Source organism: Arvicola amphibius, chromosome 5, assembly GCF_903992535.2.
Source record: "Arvicola amphibius chromosome 5, mArvAmp1.2, whole genome shotgun sequence".
NCBI lineage: Eukaryota > Metazoa > Chordata > Mammalia > Rodentia > Cricetidae > Arvicola > Arvicola amphibius.
In genome coordinates, this window is record NC_052051.1 from 73083165 (window position 1) to 73101321 (window position 18157).

The 18157-nt window shown below is 38.8% G+C and overlaps 1 protein-coding gene across 1 annotated transcript in view; it reads left to right on the forward strand.

Moving 5' to 3' along the window:
* Positions 1–18157, forward strand: part of Trim44 (tripartite motif containing 44) — a 107462-nt gene that overhangs the window by 44029 nt on the left and 45276 nt on the right. Inside the window, exon 4 of the mRNA XM_038331588.1 lies at positions 5168–5187. Coding sequence (XP_038187516.1) covers positions 5168–5187 — 20 coding nt within the window. The remainder of the gene's footprint in view (positions 1–5167; positions 5188–18157) is intronic.

Here is an 18157-nt window from a genome sequence, read left to right on the forward strand (position 1 = left end):
CAACAGTCTTGCTTCTCCCTCTAAGGTTTAGGCCCACCTGTGCAGTGTCTGCATGATGGTGAAGATCCAGTCTTGCCTTGTTCACTGCTGCACAGGGCAGAACTCAGGGTGTTACCATTGCTCATGGTGTTTCTAAGTACTCTTCATCAAACTGAAGTTTTCTTAGTCATAAACTGTACTGAATTTTATCTTTTGTCTTCTGTATCTATCAATGACTATATGGATTTTCTTATTGTATTGTAATTATTAATTGCATTGATTAATTTTACAATATTAACTAACCTTATATTCTTGGGATAAAGTTTTATTCAATCATGATGTATTATGTGCTAATTTAAGAGGTTTTATGACTTTTCATGAGGGGTATTGATCTGTAACTTTAATGTTAATATTTTTGTAAGTTTTTGGTATTAGGTATACATTTGCTTCATAATTCAAGCTAAGAAGTATTCCCTTCTCTGTTTTCTGAGTTTCTACTCTATCAGAATTAAATATTAAAAATACTTGATCCAAATTTTTATTATTCAGGATAATTTGCTTAAGAAATAATGGATGTCTGGGCACTTCCTGTGTCTCCTTGCAGTCCGCAGTCTGCAGTCTGACCTTTACCTCTGTGCCTCAGTGTTCTCCTTCCTTTTCAGCAAGGACTTCACAAAATAGGAGGATACAATATAGAGCTATGTGGCTCTTCTAGAGAGCATGTGTTCACTCGGGAAGCCTGTTTGCCAGTAAAGTATCTAGCTAACACTCTGCTTTTACAATATTGCCCAAAGACTTTAGGCCCCCCTCCAGGTATGTGTATGAAAAGTGACCCAAATGTAAAAATAGAACAATATGCTTGATATGCTTATTTTTAATCTGTAATTCATGAATATTTCTATATTCTACCTCATGTATATGGTTTTTGTTGTTGTTTTGTTTTTGTAGGAGATGGGGGTCTTATGTAACCCTGGCTGGCTTCAAACTTGCCATGTGGCTGAGAATAACCTCTTGCCTCTATTAGGCAAGTGCTGAGATTTCAGACCTATGCCACCTCACTCAATTTATGTAATACAGTGGACGGACAAAACCTTTGTGCGTGCTAGATGCACCGCCAACTGAGTATATCCCCCAATACTCTGACAGTTTTTGAACGGAGAGTTTTGAGTTGCAATGAGATAATCCTAGGAATGTTTCTGGGGAGAACTTATTAAAAATGAAGTGTACATATCTTAAGCATTTATTTTTGAATTTAAAAATCCACTAGTTTTTACTTTGTGTCCAGCTATTGTTAGAAAAATGTGAGTTTGCTAATTGAAGTTGAATGTCATATTCTCAGTATGATCTACATCCACTACCAGTTTAAATGCCTAGTTGGGACTAGTACATAGCACATTGGAAATGTTCACATAGCATGTTAAGGTTCTGGGTTTGCCTTCTGGGCACCCTGAGAAATCAAGAGTAAACTACTTGTCTAATATATCTAGTGTTACTCTGTAGTGAAGGAGATATGATTCAAAGCAAGTTAAATGTAGAATCTTAGGCACTGTTGTAATTTAATTTTTGTAGTATTTTGCATGTTCAACATATATGCAAAATTGTTACTAATTTTTACCATCTTTAATAAATGCTGTGAAGCATTTAAATTCTCAAGAAACAATAACTCTTGGGGACAATGGTTGTCTTACCCTCATTTTTATTATTTAACTTGTCATGATTACTGCAGGTTTACCTGAATGAGCAGATTTTAGATTCAGCTTGAATCTTAGTGAACCTTATTTCCACTGGTCAGAAGTATAAAGGAGAGGTCACATTCTAGTGCAGTGTGTCATCTAAGAGCACTCACGATGTTGGATGGAGGGATTTGGGAATATTGCATAATCTAAGAAGTCAGTTCTATTATTTGTAGCCAGAATTAACTTATAATGGCAATAAAAATTAATATTAAATCCTGCCATATCTTTGCCTGAACTCCTAAGTAATTATTTACTATATTCTTATACACCTTAGATATGAACAATACAGTTTCTTTTCAAATGGTTGAAATCCAGTGAGGGAGATACCATGTGGTACTGTCACCATCAGTTTCCTTTAGGTGCTAGGTGAGAAGGATGAACTCCACAGGCACAGAGATTAGAAAAGAGCATCATTTTCCCAAGCTCTCAGTGAGGAAGTGTTGACAGAGGTTTCTGTCCCACCTGGTCCTGCAGCCATTCAGTCCCAAGGAAATACACAGAGGTCTACTACATTAATTATAAACTGGTTGGCCTATTAGCTCAGGCTTCTTATTAATTAATTCTTACATCTTAACCCATAATTCTTGTCTGTGTTAGCCACATGGCTTGGTACCTTTCATCAGCAAGGGATTCTCATCTGTTCCTCTACGTCTGTGCAATGACTGCAGACTGAGCTTTCCTTTTCCCAGAATTCTCCTGTTCTCGTCTTCCTGCCTGGCTACTGGCCAATCAGCGTTTATTAAAAATAATACAAGTGACTGGATCAAAGACCATTGTTCCACAGCGAGGAAGTTTCTGAATCAGGCCTGATCTTAAAGGAGGACCTAGAATTAATAAGGCTTTCTAGATAGAGGTGAACATTTGAGGTACCAGGACCAACATGTGCATATTTTTTACCAGCAAGTTATAGTCATCTGGATGTTTGGTGACATCATCTAAATAGACGTATACTTTGTAAATGTGCTTGTTTCATCTGTTTGTTCAGTCCTTCAATAGTGAAACTTTTATTCTGGCATTCTGCATACTTTGTAGTAGTGACTGTTGTTTCTGAAAAAAGTGGAAATACAACAAAACTGCCTTTCTTACTTCTCCTATTCCCTCATAAACAATATCAATGAGTAGTTCAGAAGAAGCTCAGTAATGGTCCCCATTATTGAACACTATATCACATAGTTGTTTAGAAAACTGAATCTTGAAAAGTTAATTACCAAACTTTTATGCTGGAATTATAGTGAGATTGTTTTTATAACTCAGAAATCCTACTCAGTCTCATACAAGCCTTCCTATGTAGATTGGATTCTAATTCACCACTCTTTTTCCTCAGCCTCACAAAGTGCTAGAACTGAGGGGTATAATGAAAACCATACACAAATCCCATTTCATAACCATTGTACCAAGATGTGTGGCTGTGAGGAGAACTTGCTTTAAATCATGGGAGAGCATTTAGATGTATTTTCCTACAAGGTTCTCTTAGATCGTTATGTTTAAATAGCCAAAGATAATTGAAAAATTGTGTTGAGGTTTAATTGTGTCACTGATGGTTGTATAACTCATAAAATTTAAATTATATGAACTTTCCTTGCTGTATTATAGTACTCTTGAGATGTGTAAGTTGATCAAAATTCAAAGATATCCTCTACTTCCCTATATCATCCTTTCAGCACTTTGTGCCCTCTCTCATTGAAGTACAATGATTAGTGCCCTTACTCCATTCAGCCCTCGATAGTCTGCTGGAATGCCCTTCTCTTCAGTCTCCGGTACACAGAATGATTAAATCACTTTCCTGGCTGGAGCTTCCTTTACAGGCCTAATCTCTGGTGATCAGTCTTTATCCCTCTTGCACTCTTAACCCACAGTGCCCTTAGCCCCACTCTCAAACTGCCCAAAATACATAGCCACGTCTGATGTAGGTGTGTCTTCTATCTATCTGATGATTTCATTGGTTAATAAAGAAACTGCCTGGCTCATTTGCTAGGCCGGCCCAAGATGGAGAGTCATGGCAATCTGACTGAGCCATCTACCTCACTTCCTTCTTCCTGTTCTGTCTACTCCACCCACCTATGTTCTAACCTATTAGGCCAGGCAGTTTCTTTATTAATTAACCAATGAAATCAACTCAAACAGAAGACCCTCCCACATCACACGTCTTCATTTTCTAATTCCACAGAACCCAAATTCTGCCACTCTCCCTATCCTTTCCTATCTTATTATCTATCTCTCTATTAATTAAACTATCATGTCTTTGTTCTTGTTAGAGTTTTCTTCCTGCTGTCCTATCGATCATCTGTCTGTCTGTCTGTCTATCTATCTACCTACCTACCTACCTATCAACTATTGTGTCTATTTTAATTAAACTGTTACGTCTTTTCCCTTGTTAGGGCAGTGTTCCTTCCACTTTTCACTGTTGTCAGCCTGGGAGAATCCTGCTTATCCAAGTATCAATGTATATGTCACCTTCTCTTCCTTTTGTCTCTGAAGTCATTCTGCTTATCACTTCGGTAGAGCCCATAGCATATGTAGTTATCTTCTGTTTATGAGCTCCCTTTTGAGAACTAATAGGTTATCCTTAGCACTTACACACACTTGTATATTTTTAGTGATCCACACTGAATTACTACTAATATTAATCAGTAACCTTTATTGACAGTGTCCACTCCGGTACTATGCTTAGCATTTATGAGCATTATTTGATCCTCATATTGATCTTATTACTACAGAGACAGTTATTACCTCACTTTATAAACTAGGAGGTTGAAGTTGAAAGAGGCAGAATAACTTGGCTAGAGTAATACAGCAAGTAAGTGATAGAGCCAAGATTTGATCCCAGAGTGTCTAGTTCCAGCTTACACAAGGTGGAATAATTTATTCATTGAATCTCTGGGAGTATAACCAGAAGGTGTATTCTCTACTGGAATCAGCCCTAAATGACTGAAGAAGGGAGTGTGAAAGGATAAATGACTGCTATGAGAAAGGTTCAGAGTCATTTGAAAGCTCTCCTTTCGTTACAGAGGGAGATGCCAAATCATCTGTTGTGATGGTTACTGAGGAAGTTAGGTCAAGAAAATGAACCACATAGAAAAATTAATACACATTTTCTGCAGAATGAATAAGAAAAAGAGGAAAAGTATTGTTTGGGTAATGAATGAGGTAGATTACTGATGCTCAAACTACCCATTAACAGATAGGAAAACCAAGGATCATTTTAACCAATTAGCATGCCCCAGTGGCATGGAATTGTAGTGCTTGCAAGGGCAAATTATCAGTCCATCTCTGCTGAGTAGTTTGAACTTAGGGGATATATTAGTCTTTGTCTTAGCTCTTAGACATCTTTTGGTTTGTCTTTGTTAAAATAAGTAGACAACCTTGCTTTTGGTTTGGACATGAAATTAAAGAAATCTGAGTCAGTTTTTACCAGCAATGATTTCTAACTCTGTTTCTTCTTTGTTTTTCAGGGTGACGAAGAAGGACCCAGGTAAGACTACATTTTTGCTGCTTGTCTGTTCTCAGAAGTGGAATGATGTTTGTGACCTTCTAATGCTCCTAAAATAGAGATAAGCAAGGGAGTGCAGAGAAAAGGAATATCTGTCTTAATCCAGGGCTGTGAGGCCTTTGTTCTGTAGGACTTCTATCTCCTTCCCCGTCTGTGTCATTTTCTGCCTGTAAATTCCAGATAAAGGTGGACTTGAAAGTACATAGTGACAGGGACTTTGCTTTGTTCTTTAGCACATTCAGAGCCCTTGTTCAGAAGAGCGGACTCTGTATTTGAATGATAATTAGACTATCAGGTGGACATACTAAACTTACCGTGTTCTTTTCTAATATAAATTGGGTTTTGTGAATGTGCTCTAGATTGTGCATTTTTTCTGTCACAATGAATAGCAAAATGAATACTAGGTCATAGGCATAAGAAACATTATTTAAGGGGAGAAAGGCCTTTGTACTCTATCAACAGTTGGTAGAAATTTAACAGAGCATTTATTATTGCGTCAGTCTTATAATGAACTTGGACTTGACTTTCCTCTCTTAACTCTCCATCTGCTTGAGCAGTGAGGAAGGACTCTAGGACATGCTGCAGCCGTGCCATTAAGCAAACTGTAGTGGTCCAGACAGGCCCCATCTGTCATGGAGACTAAAGGACTCAAGACAGGGAGATATCAAAAAGGGTGTCTGGGTCTCCGCTATTTGAACTTTACTTTAACCACAGGTCCTTCCTTCCTTCCTAATAAATTTTAAGTAGAACCTCAGTGGGTTTTTCTTCACCTCAAGCATTTTTCTTTCTGTGCAGTTAAGACTATATCCCTAGGTGATCCACTGTCTTTGTCCCAGTAGAGCCTGAACGGTTTCTGCAGAGACCAGAGTTCCTCAGACCTCAGTGCCACTAATGTAGCTCAGTTCCTTTTTAAAGGAATCTAAACAAACTGTCCTAGATGCCCAGAGAGCTAGTTTTTGACTCTGATTTTATTTCTGACCAATGAATATAGTTCCTTTTCCTCCTGTCTCAGGTTTTATTTTTTGGGTTTTTTTGTTTGTTTTGTTTTGTTTTTGTTTTTATTTTTGTTTTGTTTTGTTGTTGTGATGAAATAAACCCTGCAAAAGCAGTTTAAGAGAGAAAGGGTTTATTTGGGCTTACAATTCAAGGTACAATTCTTTATGGTGGGGAAGTCAAGGCAATAGGAACTTGAAACAGCTGGTCACATTCCATCTGCAGCAGAAGAGCAGAGCAGTGAATGCTTGTGTTCACTCCAACTTCTAATTTTTATGTTGTCCAAGATCCCACCTAGGGAATAGTGCCACTCTCAGTGGAAAGGCTTCCCACCTCACTTAACCTAATGAAGATAATTCCCCACAGCCATCCTCAGAAGCCAGGTGTATGTGGAGGTTTGTCTAATAAGTAGTTTTAGATCCTGTCAAGTTGACAGAGCTGATTATGACATTTTAAATTCCTCTTCCACTTAAAAACGTATTGTTTGCAAATTTCATACATGAATATAATGTGATATGATAAATCTACCCCCTACTTCCTCCTCCCTAACTTTTTCCATATCCCCACAGTGATTTTTACCTTTCAACTCCATGTATTCCTTTTAAACCCACTGAGTCTATTTAGTACTGCCATTATGTGCATGGGTATAGGAGCATCCAATGGAATATGGGCAACCTATCAACTATCACAATCCTGAAAAAAATGGCATTTTTCTTCCCCCACTAGCTATCAATTGCCAATAGATCCTCACCTAAGAGTGGGACTTTGTGAGCCTCTCCCTCATCCAAAGTCTGGGATTTTGGCTGGCTTGATTTTATGCAGGCCCTGTGAGTGCAGTTGCTGGCACTGTGAGTTCATGTGGGTGGTAGTCTGTCTTGTCCTGAAAGGCTGTTTCACAGTAACCCTCTACTAACTCTGGCCCTTACAGTCTTTCTTCCTCTTCTCAAGTGATCCTCTGAGGACTTTGCAGAGGAGGGCATATGATACTGATATCCCATTTAGGGCTGAGCAGTCTATGATATCTTAGACTGCATATTGGTCAGTTGTGAGTCTCTGTGTTAATCACCATTTACTGCAAAAGAAACTTCTCTGATGAGGGTTGCAAACATAATAATATATGGCTATAAAGATAAATATTTAGGGAGCTAAAATGATGTCTGTTAAGCAGAATAATAGTAGGTTTTCTCCTGGGGCTCCTGACCTACCCAACTGTGGATTCATGGGCCAGGTAACAGTAGCAGGCATGTGTCCCATTTTTGTGGATTGGCATTAAATCAAACCAGGAAAGTGCTCAGTTACTCCCAGAACATTGGTCCCACTCTTCTCTATGGGCATATCTTGCCAGATTTACAGCTGAGTTAGAATATCGATACAACCTACCCACATCATCCCCAGTAGCCTGCATGGTATCTTCCACTACAGTGAAAGCTAGCCACTAGAGATGAAGCTTCCAGGTCAGTATAGCTCAATTGCCCCATGTCTACTGACTGAAATATGTGGTATCTTCAACAATAGGGTCTTGCCATCAAATTCTGAAGAATAACACAAGAACGATGGCAATAGCCTGAGATGTTTAGGGAGAGTCTATGGGACTCCATTGATAAACAGGACTTGGCACTGTTCAACCCCTTCCTTAAAATTCTAAATGATGTCTTGAATCTGCATCCTTTAGTACTTTCATAAGAGCTGTATTTCTTAGCTTCCACTTTAGAACTACAGAGAAATAACCCACTCTGGTTTGCTGTGATTCAGGCCAGACACATCAGAGAATCCCTTCAGATTCTACCTTAAAACATTTTCAGGAACAGGCTTGTTCTATATTATGGTTTCTACCCTCCTAGTTCTTCCCATATTTTTATTCCTTTAAAATGTATTTGTGGGGGGCTAGAGAGATGGCTCAGAGGTTAAGAGCACTGCTTGCTCTTCCAAAGGTCCTGAGTTCAATTACCAGCAACCACATGGTTGCTCTAATGAGATCCGGTTTCCTCTTCTGGCCCACAGGCAGGCAAACCACTGTATAGTTAATAAATAAATAAATCTTTTAAAAAATAAATAAAACGTGTTTGTGGGAGCTGAAAAAAAATGGCTGAGCAGTTAAGAGAAATACCTGCTCCCTAACCATCAATAACTAATTCTAGGGCATCTGATACCCTCTTCTAGCCTTTGTGGGCTCCTGTTCACATGGAATACACATAAATTCATGAAATCACTTACATAAAGAAGTAAACATTAAAATTAGTTTATGTTCTTCTTGTAGCACAGGCATGTACTACACACCATTACACACATAATGGTGACTAAGACAGACCTGGTACCTATTTTGTGCATTTAGAGTCTAGACAGAAGAGGTGAGCCTGTAGAGCAGCAGGATGGAGGAAGTGATAAGGGAAGTTCAGCCTGCTTGAGGAAAGAGTTAAACCATCATCTGTTCAAAAGAAAAAAGAAAGGAAGGAGGCAAAATAAAGGAGGAGGGGAAAGAAGAGAGGAAAGAAGGAAGGGAGGGAGGGAGGGAGGGAGGGAGGGAGGGAGGGAGTCCTAACAGAAAAGAGTTTGTATAAAGGTCTGGAAGGAGAGAAGGCAGCAAAGGATGAGCATGGCTTAGTTCTTGTGGGCAGAGGCAAATTGTTATGTAAAAACCCTAGACAAGAGAAAGTAGACGATAAAAAGCACTGTAATAATTTTGATCTTTTAGAAACTTTCTTAGGGTATTTGCACTATCTTGCAGTCAGTGGTAATCCTTTAAAGAATTTTAAACAACAGACCTGTAATCCCAGCATTCAGAAAGTAGAGGCAGAAGGATTAAGGGTTTGAGGCCAGCCTTGTTAGCCTGGGCTACATGAAACTCTTCTCAAAAAGAGCAAAAACAGCACTTTGAAGAAAAATTGGCCTTAGTAGGTTTGTATTTTAGATGTCTCTGCTTTGTCTTCAGAGTGGAAAGTGAACTGGAGGTAATCATAAGCCTAGGTAAATTAGGCCTGGCAGTGGTGGCGCATGCCTTTAATCCCAGCACTCGGGAGTTGAGGCCAACCTGGACTACAAGAGCTAGTTCCAGGACAGGTACCAAAGCTACACAAAGAAACCCTGTCTCAAAAACAAACACACACAAAACAAGAAAACAAAATAAACCTAGGTAAATTGACTTAAGTGAGATGTTTTTGTTTTGTGTTCTGCAATAAAATCTGTGAGGGTGGGTACTACATGAAGACATTGATTTGCTTGTAGTTCTGAAGGGTCTAGGGATCATGGCACCACTATCTGTTGGCTCTGGTGAGGACCTCATTGTACATGGCATCTTAGTAGCTTGAATGTGTACATAAAGGGGCTCAATGCGGAAGGTTTTGGGCTCTCATTTTCTTGGAACTAATCCAACTCTGTAGGCCTAAATTAATTCCTTCCGAGTGTGGTGCCTCAGTGTCCAAGTCACATTCCAGTAGGCCTCACCTTTAAAGATTACATTACCTCTGGTTATGGCCACACCGGGACAAATTATAGCACTGATCCTGAATCAATGTTTTTTTTTCTAGTTATTAACTACATTTTCACCATTTTGCACAGTAATTTGGTTTGGACACCAAATTCTCCATGGCCCTTTACCCCTTTATTGTCAAGCTTCTTGAAATCTAGGACAGACACAGCTCTAGATTTTCTTTTCCCCAAAGAGAGTTCAAACAAGACCATACTAAGAGACAAGAGCTTAGCAGAAGTAATAGGAAGGCTCCATGGGATAGGAAATGGCTTTTCTATCCTGACAGAGCTTGATTAGGCTGAACAATTCCATTTTGTTATGACCACATTCCAAAGTCACATTGATTAGAAGAGTAAGGACACCTGCAGAGAAGTGTGAGAGACTAGCTTTCAGGTTTAACTGCAGATACCTTACTGTCATTTTGACAAGGCATAGAGTTTCTTTACTAGTAACTAAGATGTCAAGCTGTCTCCCTCCAGTCACACTGCCATATGTGTCAGCCGGATTCTCATGGACTGGGAATTGACAAAACCTTTTTCAGTATTACGTGCTCTTGAGAGCATGTTCTAAATTGGCAAAAAGAGGAAAGAGGATTCTTATTTTCTTCTTAACCTTTAAATCCATGCTTGTTGGTTCCATTCAGCTTATTTGTGTTGAACTACCATTTGGCTCAATCTATTCCAATTAGCACTTCAGGGCAGATTGCCTTTGATCTAAAATTTCTTTCATTTATGATATATACACTTTACCATTTCAACAAGCCAAAGGGAATTTTTTCCAAAGTTTTCTGTGTTGTTGAGAGATTAAAAGAGAATTTGATGTATAAAGGAAGGAGGGAAATACAGGTCTCCCAGCATAAAGAATGGCTAAGTAATGAATATTTGGAGACTAGGGTCTATATTCAGTCATCCTTTACTGAAGAAGGAGCAACAACAAAATCCTATATCCTGTGGAATAGATTTTTCTTCCTTTTCACCAGCTGGAGTCTTCTTGTCTTCTTTATTCTTGAGTGTTGACTTTCTAGGCTGTTTGATAAGATACAGCTAGATACTGTGCTTTTGTTTATGCCTATTCTTTAGCAAATTTTACTGTGTAGTTGTCTAGCAAATTAACAACAACAATAATTGTAGCTACCCTGTACATTTATTATATCCAAAGTGCTTACTATATAGTTTCATTTAATTCATGCAACTCTTATGCTGTAATTATCCCATTGAGGACATATTAATAAATTCTCAGAGAGAACACAAGCTAGATAGTAAGTAGCAGAACTATGAAGTGCGTCTGATCTGTTTTGGAGGCTCATTTGAACCGTCTGCAGATGGGAAGCACAAAGTTCTTTGTGAAAGCCAAGAGAATTCACACAGTCCTCAAAGAATCATTTCGGTTTACTTCTCTGACCTGGGGATCGTGACTCACTAACGTATAATTGCTATGACCTATTTTCTAAAAGTGATTTCTCTTCTCCTTAGCTATTGTGCTTATCCAGGGATATCTACTTAATCTCCTGAGCACCAACACCAAGAGTATTCTCTAGGGAGCCAAGCAAGCCTTTGTTTGACATCACAGGATAGTTTCCTGTTGCTCTCTGTCTGTTATCTACCACTCAAATCATGATACACAGTCATATGGCTGACAAGGATCCTTAGAGGGTTTGGTAGAGCAAAAGACTATATGTAGAACATGAATACTAACTACGATGGAGTCATCTTGTAGATGTGTCTTTGAAGCCCAGAATGATTATTTTTTTTTCTTCAACCAAGAAAAGCAATTTACACTTTTGGCCGCAATTTTCTGTCTTCTCTGTACTATTATGGGAGCTCTTGTGTTCACTGCCTCACAGATTGGCTTCTTCTCTACCCCTGCTGAAGCCTGCTGAGAAGTAATATGTATTTGAGGAGAGGGGATGGCAGTATGATTGGCTGGTGTGAAAGCAATTGTTTTGTGGGAGGCAGTCAGAGGCAGAGAGAAAGACCCTTAAACTCTTGTGTTCAGAGGAAAAGGAGCAAGATCAGTATTCAATTTTGATTTGTTGAGGTTTTGTGTGACTTTTCTTTTTAAACTAAGAGGAAAATGGCTTTTTAATAGTATCAGTTATACAGAAAACTTCTGTAGAATTTTCATCTTTAAAGCTAGCTGTTATTCAGGCATAAAGTGCCTGTTGAGATCATTGTGAATGTGACCCGTGCTGATTGTCTGATGAAATAGGAAGCATGTTTAGAAGGAGTAAGAACAAAAGGCATTAACCTACCTATCTTTTTGTTTGTGCCTGTGACCAATGATGTGACCTTGGTCAAGCCACTTAACCTTGTACACTGTTATTTCTGTGTAAATACTCACCTCCCTTTCCCACCTTTACCAAGTTTGGAGGTTTGTGTTAAGTCATTTTTCTATTGCTGCAACAAAATACCCCAGATAAATTAAGGGAAAAAAGTTACATTTATCTCATGTACAGTTTCAGAGGCTTTAATCCATGGTCATGGGCTGTCTTGTCCTTGGACCTGTAACAAGACAGTACATCATGGTAGGTAGTGAATAGTAAAAGAAACTTCCTCCCTTGGTTCCTGGGAGGCAAAAATATATGAGAGCCAGAATCTCAATAGCTCTTTAGTGCATACTCCTATACCCTGGTCCTTCAGCAGAACTCACTTTCTAAGGATGAGCTACCTACCTCCCAGTAGTGCCAGAGAGCAAGCCTCTATCTAGCACATAGTCTTTGGAAAGTATTTATTTATTTTAGTTGTGTGCGTTTTAATTAGTAATTTTTAAAATTATAAATCACAGTTTTGTTTCCTTAAGAACAACAATGGCTAAGGAAGAGGAGGCCATTAATTTGTTGGGGTGTGGGGCAGGCATGGGAGTGGTAGGAGAGAGGACATCATCTACTTATATTTTAAATAAAGAAGTTACCCTGAAGGTGCATGCTACATATTCCACTTTCCTAAAATGATTAACCATATATTTTTCTGACCTCCAAAAGCTTATCAAAATAAAATAATTAAATCACTGATATACATGTTTCATTTGTCCTCAGATTACAAATTGATGGTTTGGTTGTTACATTCTCTTCAACTTAGGAGGCTTGTTTAAAAGCTGAATAAAGGGACTCTGATATTTGTGCGTAGAGTAGAAACTGTTGGGCTGCTTATTAAGCAAAGCAAGGCCAACATTTAAATTGGTATTCAGCCTGGGAGTGTCTTAACTGACATTTCTATGTTATGGAGCATGGGCTTACTTAGCCTATCTCCTCCTCTAGCCAGGTGGACAGTGAAGCTACGCTGTACATTGTACTGCCTGTCTGTACCAAATTAGCCTCCTTGCTAAAGTTTTCAGAAACTTGCCTGAGAGTCACAACTTTATTTTGTGCACATGTATTAACCAGAGAATCCATTTGCATCTGGAAAAATGCCTCTGACATGACTCTGCCTCCAAATGTAAATGCTGTATAGTTATTGCATTTATATTCTCTTTACATCTGCCTACTGTTCAGGATTTCATAATGCTAAAGAAAGGCTGGATAAGAACAGGCTTGGATTGTCACTTTTCCTGCTGTAGCTCTTCTCTGATCAATTTCTACCTGCTGTCCAGCATTGTGGTTAGGATGATGTGCTTGTTTATACTCTGGACTTCAAGTCTCACCCAACAAGAATCCATTGGGAGTTCTGTTCCCTAACTTCTCAAACAAAAGAGATTCAGAGAAACTCTCTCATTAATTTATCCAGAAAACATCTTAGATTGCCTAAATTGTGCCCAGGTCTATGCTAATGAGGATATAAGGACAAAGACTTTTGTTGGGTTAGCTGCTGTTTGTCCCGGCTGCCCAGAACCGAAATAACCACAGAGAAACTATTCTTAAATCATTGCTTGGCCCATTAGCTCTAGCTTCTTGTCAGCTAACATATTAATTTAACCCATTTCTATTAATCTGTGTATCACCACATTGACAGTGGCTTACCAGCTAAGTTCCCAGCATCCGTCTCTGGCGGACCCATGGCTTCTCTCTCTCTCTGCCTTCTCCCAGCATTCAGTCTAAGTTCTGCCCTATGAACAGGTTAAGGCAGTTTCTTTATTTATTAATGGTAATCACAGCACACAGAGGGACTCCCACATCAGACTTTTGTTCTGTATTTAAAAAGATCTCAACTTCTAATTTGAGAGCGTTAATAAACAACTTTATTATCATATTTAATTGCAGTATAATAATCATTAAGATATTTAAAGAAACAGTGAATTAATGTGAGGATATTAATGAATTATGTGAGGATATATTTTAAATATTTAGATATATTAAATTATTTATTGCTCACAATAGCCCTAGTAACTGGTTTATATTTTATCTTTATTTTTCATCTGAGATGAAAAAAATGAGTCACAGAGAAGTTATACATTTATGAGAACATGTTTTTTTTAAAAAATGGCAGTCAGCCGGACGGTGGTGGCACACGCCTGTAATCCCAGCACTTGGGAGGCAGAGGTAGGTAGATCTCAGTGAGTTCGAGGCCAGCCTGAACTACAAAGCAAGTTCCAGGACAGCCAAGACTGTTAATGGAGAAACACTGCCCCCCCCAACAAAAAAAGATGGCATTCAGCTTCCAAGCTCAAGTAGTTTGACTCCAAAGTGTAAGCTATATCCTTGTATGATAATAATCCTGTAAAGTAAATCCATTGAGTGTAAAGTACTGCTAACTCAAAGAATTCTTCTGGATCTCGGCAAATGGGTAGAGCGAGGTATTTTCTGATGGAAGCAGAGAAACCAGCAAATATTTCTGATGGAAGCAGAGAAACTAGCAGATATAAAGGTTCCGAGGTACGCATGTGCTGTGTGGGGATTGCTGGGTGACTGAATGCACTGCGAGACTGCAGAGAAGTGCTGAGACAGCAAAAGGCTTAGACCTGCCTAAGCTTCCTGGTAATACTACTTCCTGATGCCCAGAATTCCTGTTCCTCTCTAGTCACGCCTCATAATTTGTTACACATTGTAAATTATTTTTTTTAAGATTTATTAATTGTGTATACAGTAATCTTTCTGCAAGCATGCCTTCAGGCCAGAAGATGGCACCAGGTCTCATTACAGATGGTTGTGAGCCACCATGTGGTTGCTGGGAATTGAACTCAGGCAGGCAGTGCTCTTAACCACTGAGCCATCTCTCCAGCCCCTAAATTATTTGTTTTTAATGCCTCTGTTTCTCCATCATTATATGACATCTGGGCTAGTGAAATGGCTCAGCTAGTAAAAGGGCTTACCACCAAGCATGAGTCCCAAATTAAATTCTGGAGAGTCACATGGTAGAAGTAGAGAATCAGTTCCCACAAATTGTCACCAATGCATGCTCTGGTGTACAGGTGCCCACATACATACACACAAAATATGAGATAAAACATTCGTGGAAGGACATCATTGATTTGCATTTTATCTATATTCCTATTTTTACAGTTCTTCTAATTTAAAAAAAAGTTTGGAAAATAGTTCTCTAATTCCTTTCAAATTAATGGAGAAAGACAATCTTAATGTACCAACATTTTACAAATGTAGGGTATAGATCTTTTACTTAAAACCTAGTCAAAGAAATTGCTGTCAAAGGATGCCATGTTGGTTCTCAGAACTGATTCTAAGCACTTTGTTTGCGACCTCACTTTCTTACTGTCTTCCTAGCCTTTTGGCTTGCTTCTTAGCAGAATAAGTTTTAGGAAGTCAGAATTCCAGCATCTTTTTAAAGAATAATTGTATTTGATGGCCTTGTAGTGTCCCTCTTTCGTGTGGGTAGCCACAGCAAATTTGATCATTGTGTCTTTTTTTGTTGTGCAAGAAACCTGCTAGTTAGTTTCAAGTGCCTTCTTGCTTCTTCCCAGTGAGAAGCAGGCAAAAGGTAACAGTGTATTTTCCCACCCTCTGAGGGTCCTTTTATTTTTTTAAGATGGAGGCAATGGAAACTTTCAGTAGACATCTATATCACATGCCAGGAACACATACTAGTGGGTGGGTTTTATTTTGTTTTCTTCCTTTCTTTATTCCAGACTTTTTTGAGTTGGTAAGAACTGTAGAGTCACTTAGTGACCTTGACATTAAAACTATAAGGAAGTGATTTCAAAGTTTTAAGAAAAACAATACAGATATAATAGTGTGGTATCTCAAATGATTTCTACCATGGATCAAAATGTACTTGTTTAGACACCCTAAACATGAGTGCTTACAGGATCATGAAAGAAATGCTTTCTTATCCATAAGCAGAGATTTCAGGGAAGAAAAACACTTTCTTATATAAACATCCCACTCCCCAAAGTCCTCAGTACCACTACCAGTTCTCTGTAGGTTGCAATGTCGTTGTAAAATGAAAAGCATTTTGTTTCCTTGGTGACTACATGTCTCCTTACTCTCTGCTTCCATCAATTCTATTTAAAGGAAAGTGAGATTGAACGTGAGAAAAGCAGTACAGAGAGGGAGGAGCTGACAAATTTCTAGGAAGCTAGGCAGGGAAAGCAGTGCTTCTCAGCGGTTCACTGCTCTGGCTGTTAGATGCATCTTGATCTAGGTGGTGTGGGGGCAGTGTGGCAATTTATCTGTCATTTAGACAAGAATAAAGTGACCAAGATGGCAGCTTTGTTTTGTCTTTAAGCATTGTCCAGGATTAGTAGCAACAACAGTGAGACTTCCTGATACAGTGAATGTTAAATGGGAGCTAGACCTATGTAATCTTAGAACTTTTAAAGCAGCTTTTATAGTTATAGTTATCACCTTTATGTTTATTATGAAACTGATACCATAAGAAGTTGAATGATTGACCTATAACCATACAGTTAGCAAGCAATATCGCTAGAACTAGAACCCAGAGCTAGCAAACTTAAAATTCCCTATGTTCAGTGTTTATACTGCATTGCATTTGTTAGGAGGTAGACCTAGATCTTGCAACTTGTTGGCTAGGAGTAAGTAAAGCTGATGGGTAGGATTATAAAAGTCAACAGGGATACAACACTTTGTCAGACTTTTCCCTTTCTTTGTTAAATACAAACAGGTAGTTTGGGGGAAAAAAGTTGAGAAGAAAGTACCTGAAGGAGAATAAACAGGAACTGCGGTCCCCAGACAGGTAAACATTAGTTTACCCCCTGGCTTTTGTGGAGCCAGCAACTGCTATTGCCTCTTCTGAAAGAGCCACTGTTCACCCAGTGGCAGGTGCAGGCCAACTGTTGCCATGACAACTGCAGGAGAAGCAAGCAGTTTAATTTCAGAACTGATAATTAACTAGGGGGGTGGAGTGGGGGTGGGGAACAAATTGGGGTGATTATTGTTGTCAGAGAGAAAACTCAGCAATTATTGGCAAGCTGCATATATGTAAAGGCCAGGCACAGATGCTGCAACCCAGCGTGCCCCTGACATTCAACATTCATCCCCTCTGCTTGGGAATTTGATAAACTAAAATGAAGGGTTGAGGTCCCAGCCAACTGGGTCTCTTTAAGGAACATGAGGAAAGAAGAATGTCACACTGACTGTGAAAAGAGACTTCGGGGAGCATATGAATGAGTACCTCAGCGACACCACCCAGTCAGAAACAATTCAGAAATACTGTTATTCTGAAGGATGGGACCACAAAGCATGCTTCTTAGGAATTCCAGCCTCTGTGGTTAGGAAGGAGAAATGGTTTTCTAGAAAGTAAAAGACTTGTAGAAGTGATCTACTTAGATGTTTGATTCCGGCTTTATTTTATCAATTCTTTAGAAGCTGTATTAGTGAAAGCACCCCATCACACACATGAACCAATCTCTGTCTTGGTTAACTGTACAACCTAGGAAGAAGACAGTATTATTATCCTTATAGAGATCCATAAATGTTCAGGACTTAAATCAAGTCTCAGAACTTGTAGGTCCTTGTACTGAATCCTATTGTCCTATTATATTTACTTAATACCATTCTGTTGGGAGATCATGGTCCCAATCTAAAACAACAACAATAACAAAAACAGTAAAGAAACAAGAAAAGTATTTTCTTTTGTATATGTGTGTCTGTGTGTACATGTGTGGATTCCAGCAGTTGACATCATCTTTTGTATATGTGTGTCTGTGTGTACATGTGTGGATTCCAGCAGTTGACATCAGGCTTCTTCCTCTGTCATTCTCATTTTTTTTCAAAATTCTAATTTTTATTACTTTACTTTTAAGAGGAATAATAATGTTATTGTGTTTTGCAATTATGTACATTAGCCCCATTAAAAGACAAACACTCAGATACAGGCATTCTGATGTTGAAAGTCTTTCCTTAAGAAAGTATAAATTCCCTATCATTAGATGACATCATTTCTACCCTTCCTACTCCTTCCATCTGCCCCCTCTCAAGTTCACACCTCTTCTTTAATTACTGTTGTTGTATATATGTGTATGCTTATACATGTATGTACATGTGTTTAGGGAGGACCACTTGGTATTGGATAACCTATTATAAGGGCTTACCTCTGGCAAAAACTGATTCTCTCTCAGCAGCCGTTGCCTATAACTCTTCATCAA